Source organism: Notamacropus eugenii, chromosome 7, assembly GCF_028372415.1.
Source record: "Notamacropus eugenii isolate mMacEug1 chromosome 7, mMacEug1.pri_v2, whole genome shotgun sequence".
NCBI lineage: Eukaryota > Metazoa > Chordata > Mammalia > Diprotodontia > Macropodidae > Notamacropus > Notamacropus eugenii.
In genome coordinates, this window is record NC_092878.1 from 17,215,333 (window position 1) to 17,236,208 (window position 20,876).

General features: G+C 40.0%; 1 protein-coding gene across 4 annotated transcripts in view; it reads left to right on the top strand.

The window, feature by feature from the left end:
• Positions 1-6,067: 6,067 nt before the first annotated feature.
• SLC12A6 (solute carrier family 12 member 6) overlaps positions 6,068-20,876 on the top strand; it is a 93,903-nt gene continuing 79,094 nt past the window's right edge. For 2 of the 4 annotated variants that reach the window (XM_072625234.1, XM_072625238.1), the window contains exon 1: positions 7,125-7,524. In XM_072625234.1, the coding sequence (XP_072481335.1) occupies positions 7,254-7,524 (271 nt within the window). In that variant the 5' untranslated portion in view covers positions 7,125-7,253. Of the gene's footprint in view, positions 6,369-7,124; positions 7,525-20,876 lie in introns of those variants that run through there. The other 2 variants (XM_072625237.1, XM_072625236.1) reach the window with 2 other exon arrangements.

The following is a 20,876-nucleotide window of genomic DNA, read 5'->3' on the forward strand; positions in this document are numbered from 1 at the left end:
CTGCTCAGGAAATCAGTAAGCACATATTAGGCTCCTTGTATATGCTAGGCACTGTGCTAAGCATTAGGGATAAAAAGGAGGAGGGGGTAAAGGCAATATGATGGGAAGCATGCTCAAAAGCCAGTATAACCTGACTGACACTGGCTATGTGATCTGGAGCAAGTTACTTAATGTGTCTCAACCCTAGTTTACTCAATTGTAGGATGAAAAAGTTGGACTCCATGATCTCTAAAGTCCCTTCCAGCTCTTAAAAACCTACGTTATTAAGTCCTGAGGAATTAGGCTTTATCCTTTCTACCAAGTGGTAGAAGTAGTTCCTATCCTGGAGAACAACTTTTCCAAAAGAAGAAAACCCTAGACACTGGGCTGCAGAGACAAAAATGAGAAATATTTCGTACCCTTAAGGAGCTGGAATCCATGCATGTAGTTGCAGGTGTTAGAATAATCTTTCAGTTTCCTTTCAACTTTAAGTTAAAGAGATACAGCTTGCGTGTTTGTGTTGGTCCAAAATGAATCTGCCACTGATGAGAAAATTGCTTTGTGAAGAAAAAGTATAAGAGGATTGTTCCAATTTTATATAAATACATAATTTTATGTAGTTTTATAAATCATAATATTTTATATATTAATTAGTAAATTATATAAACATATATTTTTTTCCCTGAATCAAAAATTCAGACCTCAAACCTGTTTTAAACTGACTGTCTCATAAATTCTATTGCAAAAGGATAGAAAATCCCCTCTTGGATCTCACTTCCTGACCAGCTCTGCCAAGAAGCTTTAGGAACAGGCAAACTACCCTTCAGTCTTTGAAGATGAGAAGGCAAGTTGCTGAAGTGGATCAGAATAGGTAGTGACATTAGGGATGATGACTTGAGTTGGGGACTTTTATAATTTAACCTGCAAGCAGTGAGTTCTCAGTTTTCTAGTTGGAGACTTTGCTGTGATCAACATGCTTGACTTTATTTTCCTCATACAAAAAAAACCCAGGAATAATGCTATCCTATATTTTTTCGTGGGGACTTTTGTATAGATACTCAAGGCTTTTCCCCAAAGTATTCACTTATATAGAGTAGCAGTATACTTTTAGATTATGACATCTGCAGAGTTGGGAGGAGGCAACTACGTTCAGCTACGTTTTTTCAAAAAGGAAAAAAACCCTAATGGAAATGAATTTGTATATATGTGTACACATAAATATACACTATATGTATGGCTCTCTCCCTAGACTATCTCCCCAACTTGCAATCACAGTTTGGTTTCTCTGGAAATAACCACCTATTCAAAGTACTCCATGAGTCTGCTCCTTTTGAAACTACAACTCAAAACTCAAAAAAAAAAAAAAGTGTGCTTACTTGTAGTCAATCAGAGGAAATGAAATGACACAATAAGGACAGTAGCAATTTATCTCATAAACCTAGAGCATTCAATTTCATAAATCTTAAACAGGAAGAGTAGATGTCCATAGAGTTCTAAAATGGAGAGGCACATATATAAAGGAACACGTGGCATGTGCAAGGACAGGGAATTCATGACTAATTCTGCAGGTAACAAGTCTAATAGTATTCATCTACATTTGGATACCAATCAGTTTATAATCTATTGACACAGCCTTCAAGAACCCTATGTGCTACGTATACGTATACCCTATATACAGAGTAGATATGTACATATCTATTTGGTCTAGACCTGTGATTTCTTCTACTTAGGTAACTGCTGGTGTAAAAAGATGTCTCCACTGGTGCAGGATCAGCAACAGGCACATGGCATTGTTCAGTCTCACCTGATCCTCAGTGACCCCATTTGGGGTTTTCTTGCCAAAGATGCTGGAGTGGTTTGCCATTTCCTTCTCCAGTTCATTTTACAGGTGAAGAAACTGAGGCAAACAGGGTGAAGTGATTTACTATTTGAATTCACAAAGATGAGTTCTTGACTCTAGCATTCCATCCACTTCACCACGTAGCTACAATTAAATTGAATAGAGTATGAGATTTTGGGGAGCAGTATCATTTTCCATTTCCATAGTCCCACTGAGAGGCAGTATAGCATAACAAACTTATAGGTGTTATGGAGTCAGGAAGACTTCATGTACTGCCTGAAACACACTGACTTCACATCAAGTTACTTAACCTGACAATGTGTCCCAGTCAACTTTCTAAGCCTATTATCAGTTGCTAATGTTTTGGTACGGGGCATTTCCATTCTTCACACTGATGAAATCGGTTCAGAGTGCTTCCCATCCCCACCCCCTAAAAAAAATCCCTTAGTCAAACAAGGCCCTGTATGCCACAGGTCCTTAAAAATGTTTGTTGAATTGATCAAAGAATGAGAACTGGATAGCGTCAGCAACTTGCCTCTACCATTCACCAGCTGTATGACCTTGAGGTAACAATTTCTCCAAGTCTGTTCGTACTTTTGTAAAATGGGAATGATAAGGCTTGCCCTATTTATTGTGTAGCCTACTGAGCACATAATCATATGTGTGAAGGCACTTTGTACCCTGTCAAGTGCTATACAAATGTAAAGCACTATCAGAAATAAGTTAGTGATATATTCAAATAAAGCTCTTAATCAGGAAAAAGCAGTCTAGACACCTTATCTCTGGGAGCTGACTTCACAGCAACCCTAGCTGAAGGGACATGTTAACCTTTTGGGAAATCAAGGGCTTCCAAGTCCCTACAATTTTGTGATTGGAAGTCTAAAATGGGTCAGAGCTGTGTGCAGCTTGGAAGCAGGCCAGAAAATAGTGCTGTGGGACAGAATGGAGAATTGAAAGCTATATGAAAGATGATTAGCTTCAACATTAAATGGGAATTCCATTCTCTAAATTGCAATAATCTCTTTCTCTTTCCTACATGGCTGCTTAAGTATTAAAGAGCTGGACTCTGAGGTTTTGTGGGTCATTTGGAAATAAGAGTAGGGTTTCCCTGGCTTAAACTTTAATTGCAAAAGTATTACTAAATCTGGATGTATACATTAATTTATTCCCAGGGCTGTTTGCTTAATGCAATCCTGCCTAAACCAAATGTGAGGAGGAATGACTCAAAGCTGGCCTGAAAAGTGCAAAAGTAGTCATTCACTGGTATCTGAGAACATTTAACATTCTAATAAGCCAAATAACACCCAAATGAGTCTATTTATGTCAATCTACATTTATTGACCACCATGAAAAGTCACATACCTTAAGACAAGTATTTAGGTGGCATTATGGAAAAAGCCCAGAGCTAGGAGTTATCAGATCTAGTGTCCCTTCCAACTCTTAAAATTATTAATTCTGCTACTGAAAATATATTCCTCCAACAGTAAGCAAAGTAGGATCTTTTGCTGTTTGACTTTTGGACAATCAAATACCTTTGATTGAGTCTTGCCTTTGATTGAATCAATCAAGAGTCTTTGATTAGAAACTATATATATATTCTAGAGACAAAGCAGAGCTAAGACAAAAGGGACTGTGAGGGGGCTAGGGGAACTTGCTTATGGGGAGGCCTAACAGAAAGCATGTTTGTGATGTTGGAGCTCTGTTGGTCTGTGTTGATTTCTCTGACAGAAGTCCTGTCCGTTGGTCTGTGTTAATTCCTCTGAAAGAAGCCCTGTCTGTTGATCTGTGCTAATTTCTCAGACAGGAGCCCTGGCTGTTGGTCTTCATGAGTGAATTGAGATGATGGCACTAGTAATGTGTATAAATATGGTTATAGGCCTGTTAAGCCTTGCTTCCTAGAAACAAAAGCTGGGAGGCAGGAGCCCCTGGTGCCTATCAGGCAGAAACAGGAAAAGTTTGGAGTGGAACAGTTCCCATGAGCTGAAACAAGGAGCAGGCACAGAGAGCTGCCTGCATGTGAGCCCAGGCAAGAGCTGGGAGTGGTCAGCCCATAGAGAAGGAGGGTTTGGAAGTCAACCTCGAGTCAAGATAAGAAAGGACTTCACTTGGACACTTGGTATTAAGAAGATTGTTCTTACTGTGACCTAGGGGTGGCTAGTGTGGTATTTTGAAGAAAATACTGGAGCAGCTAGGTGGTACAGTGGACAGAGCACCAGTGCAGGAGTCAGGAGGACATGAGTTCAAATCTCACCTCAGACACTTGGCACTCACTAGCTGTGTGACCTTGGGCAAGTCACTTAATCCCAACTGCCTCATCCTGGGTCATCTCCAGTTATCCTGATGAATATCTGGTCACTGGATTCAGATGGCTCTAGGGGACAAGTAAGGCTGGTGACCTGCACAGCCCTCCCTCACTCAAAAAAAAAACCAGTCAAGTGCAAGTCTTGTCATTATTTCTCTGACGGTATGGCCTTCTTCAGCATCAAAGGACAAACACACACAATACTCAGACACTTGTTATTGATTAAGGATGTTGCTATTGTTACGATATGCGTATCAGATGATCTGTTTTGCTTAAGCATGTTTAGCTTATTGCTAAATAGAGTTCATTATACTATGTGATTAGACTGTTAAAATCATTCACAGCAGCAGTTCTCAAGTGCACGGAAGTGATTGGCTTTACAATCCTTACTCCCCACAGAATTTAAGATCTAATTTGGGCCGTCAGGTTATAATACTTACAAACAACAATAAAAGTTAACTGTGCAAACCATTATTTCCAATACTCATCTTGAGGGTCCTATGCTTTAGGATTAAGTCTCTAATAACATTTCCCCAGACAACACCAAACAGGCTAATGTTAAAAATTAGGAGCTTTCAACGGTGTGTCCTTCTCAGGCTATTTTCAAGGTACATTTTCCTTTTTTCACTTTACCTCCACACATGCTGCCAAACAAAGATCAAAAGTCATTATGAGGAAGGCACAGAAAATATTGCTTTCAGCGGTTCTTCAATAAGTATTGGAAGAAGTTCTGGCTTTGGCTGGGCAGCTGGAAGACTTCAGATTTCAATCAGTGCCCTCTGACCGTCAGTCTCCTCATCTGTAGGATGTCTTGAAGAGCCTTAGAAACCTCCTCCAGCACTTGTACCTCTGAGGACACTCTGGGTCACAGGGGGCAGAGCTAGGATGGAACCCCGGCGGACCTCCAAATCACCAGGCCTCCGAGATTAAATGAGATTAAATGAGATTCGCTCCAGCTCTCAGATCCTGCGAGGTCTTCATGTGGCTCTCCTGCACCAGCTGGGTGACCTTGGACACGTCACTTCCCGAACCTGCCGGACCGAACGACCTCCAAGGAGTCTGATAAAGCCCATGACCTGGCCCGGCAGAAAGCAGGAATCGCTATGGATCTTTCCAGAGCATGGCAGAAGCACGGATCGAGAGGGAAGGGGCCCTCAAATGCCATCTACTCCGGCTGCCTTGTTCTACAGTTCGGGAAACCGAGGCCCGGAGGGGCTCAGGGTTACAGGGGGTCACCCGCAGGGGGTCACCCGCAGGGTCTGAACCCGGATCCTTTGGCCCCACAATCCGGAAGGACCCTTAAAAGCCATCGGGTCCAACCGCTTCACTTCACAGGAAACCGAGGCCCAAAGGGGCTGACTGACTTGTGGAAGGTTCTCTTTCCGGTCTGATTTCCGCCGCCCCCCCCCCCCCATTTCCTCCGAGGTCCCCCTCCCTGCCCCCACACAAGTCAGCTCCGCCACCCTCGCTAGGCCCACGCCGAGGGCTGCGGGGCAGGGTCCAGCAGGACGCCCGCTAGGGGGCGCGCCGACCCCGGCCCGTGGTCCTGCAGCCTCCGAGAAGGGCAGCGGGGCGGAAGTGCACCGGGCGGGGCTCGGGGCGGGGCTCTTCCGCCCTTCGGAACGTTCCCCGCGGCTTCGCAGCACGCTCTGTCTCTGCCCGTTAGCCTCGATCTGAAGCCGCTCGAAGGGGGGGGGGGGGGGGGGGGGGAGGGGAAAGGCTGCGGCGGCTCGAGCCCACGCCCGGCGAGGGGGAGGGGGAGGGAGAGGTTGCGGGGGGGCGGGGCTCCGGCAGAAGGCTGCGCGCGCCCCTCTCCCCTCTTCGTTCCCCCCGCCTCCCCCGGCGCGTCAGCCGCGTCAAGCCCCGCCTCCTTAGCCCTAATTTGCCGCGGCTGAAACAGTTACCCGTCTAGTAAACAACCGCTGCGCGCGCATCCTACATCAGCTGGGCTCCTGTGATCTCAGCACCTGATAGAAAGATCCTCCTCTGGTTCCTCTTCCTCCTCCCCCTTCTCCTCCTCCTCCTCCTCCTCCTCCTCGCCCTTTCCTCCATCCTCTCCTCTCTCGGAAGCCGAGGACAACCTGCGTTGTCATCTCCTCCTCTGCCCGAGACCCGAGGGGACACGCGCGACCGTGTCTGGCGGAGGAAGGCCGGCGAGGGGCTGAGCTGTGCCAGAGCCTTGGTAGGGGGAGGAAGTCTCCTGGGAGAGGAAGGGGGCCCTGTCCTAGCACCGGCGGGAGCAGCCCAGTGAGTGACCGGTCGGCGGCTCGACCGATGACTGGGGACGATCTGCCTGCCACATCCTTGAGCCGCAGCCTGGGCTGGGTCTGCCCGCTCTCTCTTGTCTGCCAGACCCCGGTGTGACCGCGCTGCCTGGAGAACAACGGGCAGCTGCCCCCGCACGCCCCTCTGCAGCTGGGCACCTCTGGAATCCTCTCTGCTCCTTGGCCCCCTCTTCCTCATCCTTTCCTCCTCCTCCTCTGCCTCTCACATCCATCTCCTTCACCTCCTCCATCAAAGTGGTGTGGGATATTTCTCCCGTTATGCATGCGCACCTTTTTCACCAGACCCAAGTGGATTATCTGCCTCAAAAACGTCGGGTGTCGGTGCACACGCCTCCCCTCTGCCAGACCTGTGGGGTATTCACCTGATACACAACAGGTGGCTGGGTGCACACCTCTTGGTATCCAGATCCATGCTATGTTCACCTGATAACGGTGGTCCTGCACGTTTCCTCCGCAACTAGAACCCTGGGCTACTCACCTGATAAACGACTACCTCAGCCAGAACCTGGGGGAGAGTGAGGGGGCAGAAGGGTAGTGTCACTTCCCAAAACAGAGACTATGGCTGGGAGCCTTCAACGTAGGGCCAAGGGAGCTCTCTAGATATCTACTCATTCTGAAGGAACGAGGTCCCACACAATTGGCGTTATTTTCTTCCCCTAGTGATTTGTGTATTTGGCTAGTGCTCTGGGACAGTTTTCTGATTAGGAATATTCTTTATTTTGGTTGGTTTGTGATTGTTTCAAGAATTGAGTTTATTATTACTAACGTCAAGATTAAAAGTAATCTGCATAAGAGGAAGGATTTTTTTGTTTTGTTTTGCTATTTTCTTGTTCTTTAAAAAAAAAAAATGCATCCTCCAGAAACCACCACCAAGATGGCTTCAGTTCGGTTTATGGTGACACCAACAAAGATCGATGACATTCCAGGTTTGTCAGACACTAGCCCGGATCTCAGCTCTCGGTCCAGTTCCCGTGTTCGGTTTAGCTCCAGGGAAAGTGTGCCTGAAACCAGCCGTAGTGAGCCCATGAGTGAAATGTCAGGGGCAACCACCTCACTGGCAACCATAGCTGTGGATGCAGCCAGTGATCGGACCTCCAACCCCCGAGATGTTACTGAAGGTAAGTGAAAGAAGTGAGAAGGATACATTTGTAGCTATCACGTTCAACCAGGATGCTGACCAGTTGCGAAGGGATTTTCCACTAAGTAGTATTTAGGTGAGATTGATACTCATTTATTAACAGAACCATAGAAAGCCTTCATTGTGAAGGAAATGTGGAGCTTTGAGGCCATTGGCCTTGTGGACATAAGTATCCAGTTATATAAAATACTGTTGTTCATGTAGCAAACTGTTTGAGTTCTGTATTTTTCTCAAGAGTAATTGAAAAGATGTTTCTGTTTTCTGCTTAAGAGAAGATAGGTATTAGCTAATTTTTCTTTTTTTATCCTAAAGAATGCTTGGTTGTGAAATCCAGGAGGTTGTACTTGTCTTTAGGACTGGTTAAGTAATGATCGTATTTTGGATTTATAAGTTGCCTTTCCTCCAGAGGGTTCAGAATGCTATTATATAGTATAATATTATTTACCTTCCAGTATTTTCTAAGCAGTTCTTATTTTCCAGAAAGGCTGGCATGCCAAGTGCTTGCACAAGGTCATGTAGGGTTACAGATGATAGTCGTTACTGCTCAATTCTAGACCATCGTTTCTCAAAGCAGAGAGTTCTGAAGGAACTGTAGATTACCCTTTAAATAACAGATGAGCCTTATTGACTTTCCTCCCTCCTCATATTAGTGCACAGGTCATATATAGCTTGTACTTCATAGGTTTTCTTTTCTTCTTCCTAGTATTATGGGTTGTACTTCTTTGTGTTTTCTTATTTGTTATAGGGGAAAGGAGTGAAGAAGGAAGTGAAAATGACAAGAGGTTACAGTAGTGCTAAAAAAAAAAAAGTTATCAACTAGAAAAGTTTGAGAACCGCTGTACTGTGCTGCCCTGGGTCTCCATTGTTTGTTGTATATTAACTAGATCGGAGCTTTTCAATGAAGTTTCTTAAAGATAGCTGTTTTTTTGTTTTAAGATAGTTATTTTAAAATACTTTACTGTAATTTGAATCATAGGCACCAGCCTATGATTGAATTGTGTAAACTTCTGAAAGAGGGGCTGTTTTGTCATTTTTGTGTGTGTTCAGAAATGTTATTCTGAAGAAAAGATGGGGTAATGATTTTACTTGTTAATTCGGTTGTTTTTTTTTCTCTAAACAAGAGAAGATTGGTTTATTTCAATCACAGAATTTGTTTATCCTTGATTAACTCAACTTCTGTGGGGATGTTACAGTGAGGGGTTGATAATTTTGAACTATAAAATGTAAGATTTAGGCATTGTAATAAAGTTTTTGAAATCAGCTACCTAATGGAGTTCATATTATTAGCTTTTTAAAATGTATTTTCTATTGTTTTTTTGTCCTTTATCCATCATACTATATTCAGGTTTGTAAGTCTAAATAAGGGACCTTGTGGGCTTACAAATTAATGGTGCTCAATAAAGTTTGAATATATCTTGTGACTAAGTAAAATGCTTATTTACTGTGTAGCTCAGTGTTGAATTACATTCCATAAATTTTTATCAATTGCATTATAAAGTATAACTGTCACCTTAACCAGATTTTTTTTCAGTAGTTTGTCATGGTTGCAGAACTATATGTCTTTTTCAGGATGCTGTTATTAACATAGCTTTGAATGTTCTTTAACAAGCAATAGTACATGTCATTGGTTTTCATATTATGGATGCAGAATTAGAAAAATGAGTGACACCCAAATCACACTCGGTGTGAGTATGGAATTTATAGCATAACTCTCTGAGAGTATTTCACTGTAATTTCAGTCATCCTAATCTACTTCAATATATGAGGAATTACCCTGTTCTATGTCTTTAAAATGTTTGAAAAATCTAATGATTAGATTTTTATATTCTCCTTTTTCCTAAACACTAGCTTTCTATTTTATCCAACAATTTTTTTCTTTATTCATGGGGATCTTTATTGTGATAGTCACCCAGTACAAATTTTCCTACTTACTTGAATGTCCTGTGTGTATTCTTCGGGGTGGTAGTAGAGTAAAACAAAGCAAAAAAATCTAACATTGTCCTTGGTACAAACTTGGTATAAAAGTCACCAAACTTTTATTACTTGCCTGGTATATACAGAGCACTATGTTTGGTGCACAGGGGAAATACAAAATTTTCATAAACCATGTTGTCTTTCTGTTAGAACTTATAGTCTGGTAGGGAAATATGACATCTACAATGTCAGTAATACAAATTAATACATGATAAGACTACATGGTGTGGAGGAAAGAGCCATCTTTAGTCAGGAATAACTGTTCTCAAGTCCCAGTTCTGACATACGCTGACTTTGTGAACTGGATCAAGTCATTTAACCAATCATATCTCAAGCCACTCTAAAATTGTAAGTTGAATAACATCTGCAAGTTTGTATTAGTAAAGGGAATACTCCCTGTACCTATAAAATCACAGATTAGAACCAAAACTCCAATATATGATAAAGACATAAAAAAGAACTATTTGAGGTCCTTCAGGAAGGAAAGGTCATCAATAACTAGTGTTCAGTTGTAGTATTTGAGTTGGGCTTTAATCAAAGAGAGTAGAACACAAGATAATACCAGATTCCAGGAATGGTGAACAAAGTCAAGGAGACATAAAAACAAATGGGATGGCAAGTAGTCTACTTTGGCCAGAGCTTAGAATAGATGTGGGGAAGCAATATAAGAAAAGGCAAGGAAGGTAGGGATATGCCGTATTTGGAATGGCCTTAGGTGCCGGACCATTGAATCACAGCTACGTTTCTATCATATACCAGCTGCATGACCTCAATCAAGGCTCTTAGAATACCTAAATTTCACTTTCCTCAGCTATAAAATAGAGATAATTACACTTGTGTGAACTACCTTAGACATTAGTTTTGAGGTTCAAATGAGAGAATATACCTGATCTGCATAGTAAACTTTTTTTACTGTTTTTTTCAGTTAATAAAATTATATTTTTTCTCACTTAGATCTACCCCCCCCAACAACAACAACAAAAAAGGAAAATCTTTGTAATAGATATGAATAGACGAAAAAAACAAACTCCTCTATGGGCTATGTTCAAAAAAACTATCTCATTCTCCACCTGGAATCTCTCAGTTTCGTTGTCAGGAGATGGGTAGGAGATGGCATGCTTCATCAGTGTTGGTTACTACACTGATCAGAATTCTTAAGTCTTTCAAAGTTGTTTCTCTTTACCGTGTTCTTAGTAACCTTTACAGCACCATACAAACGTAAACTGCTGTTTTCATTATTAACCTCAGTAACCTCAACTCCCTTCAGATCAACTAAAATCTATTTAAAATTTAGACTTTTTTTAATTCTGTGAATTTTTTTTGCCCTTTTTATTTCCCTAATTTTTCCATTGCTCTGTCATTGTAGGATTCTACTCCTTTCTTATAAATTTCACAATTTACCAAAGAATTTCTCCTGTGATAGAACTTCCCTATCTACACTTCTAGTTGCTGGGAAGCTTATTCATATTTGCCTTATGTATTTATTTTTGAGTTACAGGTAAAAATTTTAATATTCATTCCTGTATCTTAATTTTTTATCTTGCTGTTATCCTTCTGAGTAGATATTTTAATATCTTTGTTTAAACTACAGGCGCCTGTATTCTATTATGTTCCTGTATTAATTCAGTTGAATGAACATTTACTAAGTGTATGTTATATGCAAGGCATGGAGAACCAAAAAGAAATAGACCCTGTCCTCAGGGAGCCTATATTTTGTTGGGCATGCATCCTATATGCAGATAGGAAAATACAAGGTCATTCTAGATTGCAGAGAATATTAAAAACTGGGGAGACCTGGGAAGATTTGGGGAGTTGAAACTTTGAAGCAGGACAAGTATTCTGAAAGGTAGGGATGAGTCCATTCTAGGCATTGGGATGATTGGTGAGTGTGTCTGAAAGCAGGAGATAAGAGTAACAGGGGTCAGGAATGGCTGTTAGTACAGTTTAGCCAAATATATCCTTTATGGAAGGGGCCTAGTGTGAAGTACAGCTAGTAAGACAGACTGAATGAAGTCAGATCTATGGAAGATTTTAAATGTCAGTCTAAGGAGTATGTATATTATCCCATAGACACTTGGCAACCCACTGAACTATTTTGAGCAGAAGAGTGATATGGTCAGAATTATACCTTAGAAAGATTTTGGGAGGAGTGGGAAGGGTCATGGTGCAGCCATATATGAATTGGAGAGGACACAAAATTAAAGCAGGGGAACCAATTAGAAGCATATTAAAGTAGTCCAGTCAAGAAATGACAAGAATCTAGATTATAACAGTGACTATGTGACAAAGGGAAGTGATGCAAGAGATGATGAGGAGGTAGAACTGACAAGACATATGTGGTTAGATATGAGGGAGAGGAAAAAATTGAGCTGATTCCAGAATTATGAACCTAGATGACTGGGAGGATGGTAGTGCTTCTAATAGAAATAGGAATATCTAGAGGAAAAGGCAGATTTAGGGGAGAATATAATTTTGTTTCACACATGCTAAGTTTAAGGTGCCCAAGGGATGACCAGGAGGAGATATCCAGCATTCAGTTGTTTATGCATGAGTGGAGTACAGTAAAAAGATAAGGACTGAATTTTAGAGATTTTTTTGAGTTATCTGTATAGAGATGATCTTTGAACCCATGGGAGCTAATGAGATCTCCAAGAAGGAGATAGTAAAAACAGAAGAAAAGATGGTAAAGACAAGAGGGTCGAGGACAAACCCTGGGAAACACTAAAGGGAGAAAAGGAGATGGATTATGAGCCACCAAAAAAAAAAAAAAAAACCACCTAAAAACCTAAGGAGGAGTAGCCAGATAGATAGAAGGATAGGGAGAGAGTTGTGTCAGAAACCAAGGGAGGAAACAGTGTCCAAAGTGGACAATTCTTTCTAGGAGTTTGGGAGTAAAAGGAAGGAGAGATATGGAGTGATAGCTTGAGGGGATGTCAGGATCAATAGAGGATTTTTTCACATTCATGTTAGTAGGGATAGAGACAGAACATGATCAAGATGGGGGATAATCAATGAGAGGCAAGTTCCTGGAGGAGATAGGAGGAGATTGGGATTCAGTACTCAGGACATATGCCCACCTCTTTTTCAGACAGGAGCAAAGGACAGGTGGAGATGTAAGGGGTTTTGAGGTATTGAGTGGGGAAGAAGAGAAAACTCAACTTGGATTTTTGCTGTTTTCTCAGTAAAGGAAGAAGAGATGACATCTTTCATTTATTTCTCAACCCCTTGCAATGTAGCTTCTGACTTCATCACTTAACTAAAACTACTCTCTCCAAAGTTAATAGTGATCTCTTAATCACCATATCTAATGTTTTATTTTCTGAGATTTCATCCTTCTTGACCTTTCTGGAGCATATGACCGTGTCCACTACTCTCTTCCTCTGGATACACTCTCCTCTCTGTGTTTTCATTACTTTGTTTTCTCTTTATTCTCCTCCATCTGTCTAAGTACTACTTCTCAATTTGCATTACTTGATTATCATTCATGTGCTATCCCCTAATTTTGGGAGTCCCCAGGGCTCTCTGCACTGGCCTATCTTCCCCTTTTGTTCATTCTCTCTCTCTCCTCCCCCCCTTGATCCCTGCTTTCCCTTTCTCTCTCTCCCACTTCTCCCCCCTCTCTCCTTATCAGCTCCCATGAATTAAATTATGATCATTTTATGGATCTATATATCCATTCCTGGTCTCTTATTTGAGCTCCAATCACACATTACCAGTTGCCTACTGGCAATTTTCAACTGGACCCATAAGGACCTCATACTTAACATGGCCAAAATAGATAAATAATAGAAATATAGGCATATATGTTTCTCAGAACCCTCCTGTCTTTCTAACTTTCCTGTTTCCATGGAAGCTAACACTATTCTTTTAGTCACAAGGACTCTCCCTTCTGTTTAACCAGAGCAAAATGTTATCATTTCTATCTCCTTAATATCGTTCATGTCTATTCTCTTCTCACTGTTCACATGCTAATCACCATAGTTCTGGTCTTTATTACCTTTTACTTGGAATATTTTGATGGCCTCCTAATTGGTCTTCCTGCTTTCAGCCTGTCCTCTCTCTAATCAATACTCTACACAGCTGCTAAAGTGAGGGCATTAAAGCGCGGGAAGCTCCAATTGTTTGTTGGATCAGTTTAATAATAATCTTAATGATTAACATCTGTATAGTGTTAACTGTGTGTAGGCACTGTGCTAAGAGCTTTTTATAAATATCCTCCTGGGAAATAGGTACTATTATTATCCCCATTATGCAGATAAGGAAACCGAGGCTAACAGGTTAAGTGATTTGCCCAGGATCACATAACTAGTAAGTATCTGAAGCCATATTTGAACTCAGGTCTTCCTGATTTCAGGCCTGATGCTCCAACCGCTGTACCACCAACCTGCCCAAACACAAAGTCCTCTCTTTAAATCTCTTCACCATCTGGTCCAACCTACCTTTCCAGACTTATTGCACCCTCCCCTCCAGATATTTTGCAAACCAGCCAAACTCTACTACTTGCCATTCCTTACGTATGACATTCCACCTCCTGTTTCTATGCCTTTCTTAAATTAGATTTTTTCCCCCCACTGATGATCTGCCTTCTCTCCCTTCCACCTCCTTCTTTACTCCACTGAGAAAGAAAGAAAAACAAAACCCCTATTCTAAACATCTGGAGTCAAACCAAAAAATTCCCCTACTGGTCAGGCCAAAAAACAAAACACACACAGAAAACAACCTCTCAATATCCATTCTGAGTGCATTACCTCTCTATCATAAGATGGGTAATGTGTTTCATCATGCATGCTCAGGAAATGTGGTTGGTTTTTGTATTGAATAGACTTCCTAAGGCTTTCAAAGCTGCTTGGCTTTTCAATGTTCTTATAGTCCAAATTGTTCCCTTGGTTCTGCTAATTTCACTTTGCATCAGTTTATACGTCTTCTCAAGTTTCTCTGAAACTTGTCTTCATCATTTTTTTCAGCACAGTAATATCCTAGCACACTCACAAACTATAACTTGTTCAAGCATCCCCCAGCTGATGGGTGACCTCTTAGTTTTCATTTCTTTGCTAGCACAGAAAAGAGTTGCTGGTAATATTTTTGTACATGATTAGTTTGTTTTGGTTAGTACTAACCTTTTCTTTACTCTGCCCTCTCTCTCATTCCAATCCCTCTCCCTCCCTTTTTGCTTTTTCTCTCCTGTTGCCTTTTTGAGCAAAATGTATTTCTGTACCCAATTGTGTGTGTATGCTTTCTTCCTTTGTCCACTTCATATTAGGGTATTACCTATTTCCCTCACTTTTCCCTCGTTGTATTGACTTTTATTTTTATACTCTGATTATGTGAGATAACTTTCCATAATCTTCTGCTTCCTTTCTCCTCCTGGCATATTCCTTTTCTTCTCCTTTTCCATTCTTCTTTTAAGAACATCAAAACATAAGTCACTCTTACAGTTAGACTCCTATGATGATACAGGGTGCTGAAGGGACACACATTCCCTTATAAGAGTATAGACAGTTTATCTTTGCTTCATCCCTTTTGATTTTTGCTCTTGATTACTTTTTTTATGTTTCTCTTGACTCTTGTGTTTGCCTTTCAAAGTTTTTATGCAGCTCTGCTCTTTACATCATGAATATGTAGTCTTCTGTTTCATTAAAGGTTCATTTTCCTGCCTATAGAATTATATTCAGTTTGTCTGGGTAAGTTATTCTTGGTTGTGAATCAATTCACTTGCCTTCCGAAATATGGTATTCCCAGCTCTTTACTCCTTTGTTGTGGTGACTGCTAAATTTTTTGTTATTCTGACTGTGGCTCCTTGGTACTTAAAAAGTTTTCATTTTAGGGTTTCCTTCCTGAGGTGACCGATTGATTCTATTTCTACTTTGCCCTCTGGTTCTAAAAGATCTGGGTAGTTTTCTTTTATGATTTCTTGAAATTTGATGTTTAGGTTCTTGGCAGGAGGGGGAGGGGAGGGGATGAGGGAAGTATGGCTTTCAGATAATCCACTGATTCTTAAATTATTTCTCCTCAATCTGTTTTCCAGGTCAGTTGTTTCTACTATGAATATCTTATATTTTCTTCTCTTTCAGTCTTTTGACTTTGTTTTAATATTTCCATATGGCATGTTCTGTGTGGTCCATTATAATTTTCAGGAAGTCTCTTGATTAAGGTTTTATATCATGACAAGCATTTAATTTCCTTTCCCATTCTTTCTTCCCTACCTCCCATTTCTTTCCATTTTTCTACCTCTATCATTCTCATTTATAAAAACATTTTAAACCCTTTTAAACTCTTCATTTCTTTTAGGAATTTCAATTTAACTTGTGCCCAAACTGTATTTTTCTTTGAGACTTTGCCTGTAGATGTTTTGGATTATTCTCTTTTTCTGGGTTTCTGTTTTTAGTGACTCTGTCATCATAATAGCTTTCTAGGGTGAAATTTTTTTATCTGTTTGCTTATTCTTTGCTTCTTACTCTGGAATGCTATCCACTATGCAGATTGCCCTCCTTTGTCCACTCTATCTAAGACCTGGAACTGTGTTTCTGTTTCCTTATCTGTTAAATGGAGATAATATCTCAGTTGTTGTGAGGATCAAATGAAAGAATTCATTAAAAAGGGTTTTAGAAACTCTTTTTGAAATGCTATGTAAATGTCAACTGTCATTCTTATTATAAGCTATCTCATCTTCTCCTCTTTTTTGTTCAAGGACAATTCACTATCCTAAAATTTTTCTCTTACATTTAATCTTCAGATTATTGTACTGGTGAATAGGAAAAAGACCCTGGGTTGGGGGGGGGGCGTGTTTAAGCAAATAACAGTATTAAGATCTAAGTTCATCATCTTTAGACTCACTGAAAGCATCTTCAGAACTGCAATAGTAGACAGAATGCCAAGGATGACATCTACCTCGTCCTGTTGCCATGTGGTTTTAATTTCTTCCACCAGGTCTCTGTATTTTCAAAGCTTTTTATCCCATCTAGTTTGCTGAATATTTTTACTCACTATGACATGCATTGAAAACATTGTTCTTAAATTTTTATGGACAAATGTTATGTCTTGGTGATTTGAGGGAAAAATTACGTCTTTATTAATGTTCCAGTTCCAATACAACTTATTTTCTTGAGTTCTCATGGATATTTTAGGATCTATATTTGTAGCAAAAGAATTTTTCTATTATTTTGTCATTATTTATTAATTAGTCCAAATCTGGATTTCATCCTTTCTTACAAAGAACAAAACTGATCTATGAGAAAACATTCCTCCCTACCACTTACAAACTGGCTATTACAAGAAGATTGGTACAAAGCTTCTAACTAAGCCTAATCTCCCATTCCTTTTTCCTATTTTTGTCAGCTTAAACTTTCCAGTTTTAGTTGGGACACTGATCTGTTTGTCAGTTAATTTATCAACATCAGCAGACCCAGGCTGTGAAGTGACTTCAGTCGTTCTTGCAATAAAGAAACCAAAGACAGATCCTTGATTCTTCTCCCTTTCTTTTTCAACCAGTTACTATAATGCTTCCTCAAGAACTATTTGAACTTTAATCAGTCCATTACTAGAACATTTTGACTTGCCTTTATTATCAGATTTTTCTTTACTTTGTTTTTTCTAATTAGAAAGATCCATAATAAATTTGTGGGGCAGCTAGGTGGCACAGTGGATAAAAGCACCAGGCCTGGAGTCAGGAAGACCTGAGTTCAGATTTGGCCTCAGACACTTAACTAGCTGTTTGACCCTGGGCACGGCACTTAACCCTCTTTGCCTTAAGTTTCCTCATCTGGAAAATGAGCTGCAGAAAGAAATGGCAAATTATTCCAGTATCTTTTCCAAGAAAACCCCAAATTGGGTCACAAAGAGTTAAAACAATAAGACAAGAACAAATGTTAAGTTTGGGTTTGTAATAATAACTTACTTCACTCTCTCTCCAAACTAAGTTATCAACGTACGTTGACAGCCTCATTTTGTAGTTACTGTGTTGTGTTGTACACTGTGTAGTCTGTACAGTGCCTACTACACTGTGAGTGTTGAGTTAACATTAAAGCATTATTTGGCTACTTTCATTCTATAATGAATGCTCATGCATTATATGCAAAGTCACTAGCTATAAGGCGATTCTTGAGAAAAATATTTTTGTTTTCTACAGACAGTTTAGAGTTAGGTAAACAGGAGAAGAAATCTAGTTTTGAATTCTCTTTACTTTTTAAGAAATATGTCCTTACAGTTTTGACAGTGTTGCATAATAATAGCTTATTACCATAACCTATTTGCTGTGTTCACTAGCTTCCTGTTTTTGGTGCAGCATATATTTTAGAAAAGGGGTCTCAAATGTCATGAAGCTGATTGTTTGCAGCATTTGAAAGGAATTTTAGCCTCAATGTTAGTACTGTGCTACTTCAGTGTCAATAGGGGACAAGTTTAGGGATCATATTGCTTTTATAGAAAAATCTGAATACCAGTGACCTATTAGCTCAGCACAACCATCAGTGTTTAGCTACTACGCCACCTCATTGCCTTCTGCACTGCCCTGGTTCTCATGAACAATTACATACCCAACAGCAGATGGAAAATCCTTCATGCCTTGGCACACACATTCATGTACATATCCGTGTGTGTGTATGTATGCATGTATGTATACACACACACATATTTGTATGTATATTTACTTGTATTTAATAATTATCTGGTAGCCAGGTTTAGGTTTCTGAGGATAAGTTAGGCTTATCCTTGGGGAACCATTCAGTAACTAGACCTGTACTCAAGGCCTTTCCAGCTTGCCAGAGCTTATGTTCTATTAGCATAGAGAACCTCAGGGTCACACACATGATACAATAAACAGCACTGGAATAAAGTAGAAAGTAACCATCTCACTCAGCTGTCAAATTGTTTTTCCTAAAGTGCAGTTCTGACCATGTCACACCCCTATTCAAGCTACTTCAGTGTCTACCCATCACCTCTGGGATCAAATAGAAAGTTCTCTGGTTTTTAAAGCTCTCCATAAGCTGACACCTTCCTACCTTACCAATCTTTTTACACCTTATTCCCCTCCATTTACTCTGTGATCCAATGATACTGACGTCCTTGCTGCTCCTGAACATTCCATATCCTGACTCCAGGTATTTTCACTGGCTATCCTCCATGTCTAAAATTCTCCTTCATTTCCTCCATCTGGCTCCCCTGGCTTCTTCAGGTTTCAACTAAAGTCCCATCTTCTGCAACAAACCTTTCCTAATTCTCCTTAATCTTAATACTTTCCCCCCAAGATGATCTCAGATTTGTCCCATATATATATATCTTGATTGTGTATAGTTGTTTGCATGTTTTCTTCCCTGTTAAGATTGTAAGCTTCTTGAGAGCAGGGACCATTTCCTCCACCTCCCTTTTGTATCCTCAGTACTAAGCACAAAGTAGGCTCTTAAGAAATGCTTGTTAGCAATTTGAGGTCAACATTCACGGGGAGGGACAGGATCAAAAGAGAGAATAGAAGTAATGGGGGACAGGATAGGATGGTGGGAAATATAGTTAGTCTTATACAACATGACTATTATGGAAGTCATTTGCAAAACTACACAGATATGGCCTATACTGAATTGCTTGCCTTCCAAAGGGAAGGGATGGGGAGGGAGGGAGGAAGAGAAGTTGGAACTCAAAGTTTTAGGAACAACTGTCAAGTACTGTTCTTGCTACTAGGAAATAAGAAATACAGGTAAAGGGGTTTAGAAAGTTATTTGGCCCTACAGGACAAAAGAGAAGATGGACACAAGGGCAGAGAGGGATGATAGAAGAAAGAGCAGATTGGTGATAGGGGCAATTAGAATGCTCAGTATTTTGGGGTGGGGGGAGGGGACAAAAGGGGAGAAAATTTGGAACCCAAAATTTTGTGAAAATGAATGTTAAAAGTTAAATAAATAAGTATTAAAAATCACAAAAAAAAAAAAAAAGAAATGCTTGTTGACTTCAGTTGGGTCTTTCTCCCTACCTAGCACTTCTGTCCCATCATGGTTTCTTCCTTTTCTTTATTAGAAGATTAAGAGATAGCTTCTCAGCTTGTGTTCTTCATAGAAAAATTACTAGGTTAGGAACATTTGCAAAAGGATTACAATCTCACTAGAAATAAAGATTTTGTCTTTTATACCATATATATTTTATACCAAATAAATTATATCACTCTGTGATTGTTGACATTCACAGTGGTTTGGGGTGGTAATTTTAGTTTGTCTTGTTTCTGGATTAAGGCCAACAGCATCTTTTCAAAACTGAATGTCTCCAAAACTGTTCTTCCTCTTCAGTATTTCTGTCAATTTATCCATCATCCACTAGTACTTTCTGATAGTGGAAATTTTCTATTATCTTTGACTCTTCCCTCTTCCTTACCTTTCATGTTCCAGTTAATTCCCAAGACTGTTTCTACAATCTTTCATATTTTTGTCACTTGCATTCTCTTCCTACTACTATTGTAGTAGAAAGCTTCCATTTCCACCTGCCAGTTCCCATGTCTAATACCTTTTTTTCCTGTTCTTTGATGTTGTCATACAACTAACAAGACTGAAGCAGTTATCACACACACACACACACACACACACACACACTCACACTCCTACCAGACTTTAGCTCATGTTACTCCTGTGTTTGCCAAGTCAAGTTCTGACTGTTTAACCTTCAAGGCCTTAGGAGGTCTGCTTTCACCCTATATTTCTAGCCTTGTTTCTGGTAGACAAAAGTAAATCTGACGATGGAGAGATTCTGAGTGGAAATTTATATTAAAACTCCTAAGAAAGAAGAGCTTGCTAAGCAAATTAAATGTAAACAAATGAAATGTACAAATGGTCTGCTCTAAGGTTGAATACCAACAAGCTTGTCAAATAGTCCTTCAACAACTGTTTTAAGTTAATGAATGAGCTAATTACAAATCTGTATGTTAAAGTATTTATACCCAAGATTTACAGCTTAACTCTCCATTCTTCTATTAGTTAATTCAATTGAATATAATGAAATTTCATCTCTTTAGAAATATTCCAAAATCTCTATAATTAAAATAAATTTAGTTTTTTATAATTATGGAATGGAAGGAAAAGGACAAAACGCTGTTGGACTGTTGAATCTTGAAGTCCCTTAAAGGTACCTTTTGTTTAAAGCCCAAGGAAAACATGGAATAGGTTATCTTGCTATTTTTTTCCCTTATTTTAATACAGTTTAGATGTCCTAAAGAGGAAAGACTGTAAGCTACTTGAGGACAAGGACTGTCTTTCTTTCTATCCTTAGTGCCTGGCACAAAGTAGACACTTAATGCTTGTGGACTTGAGGACACTAAAATGGTTATTGTTCCAGGGTGGGGAACCTGTGGCCATGAGGCCGAAGGTTCCCTACCCTGTACATTTT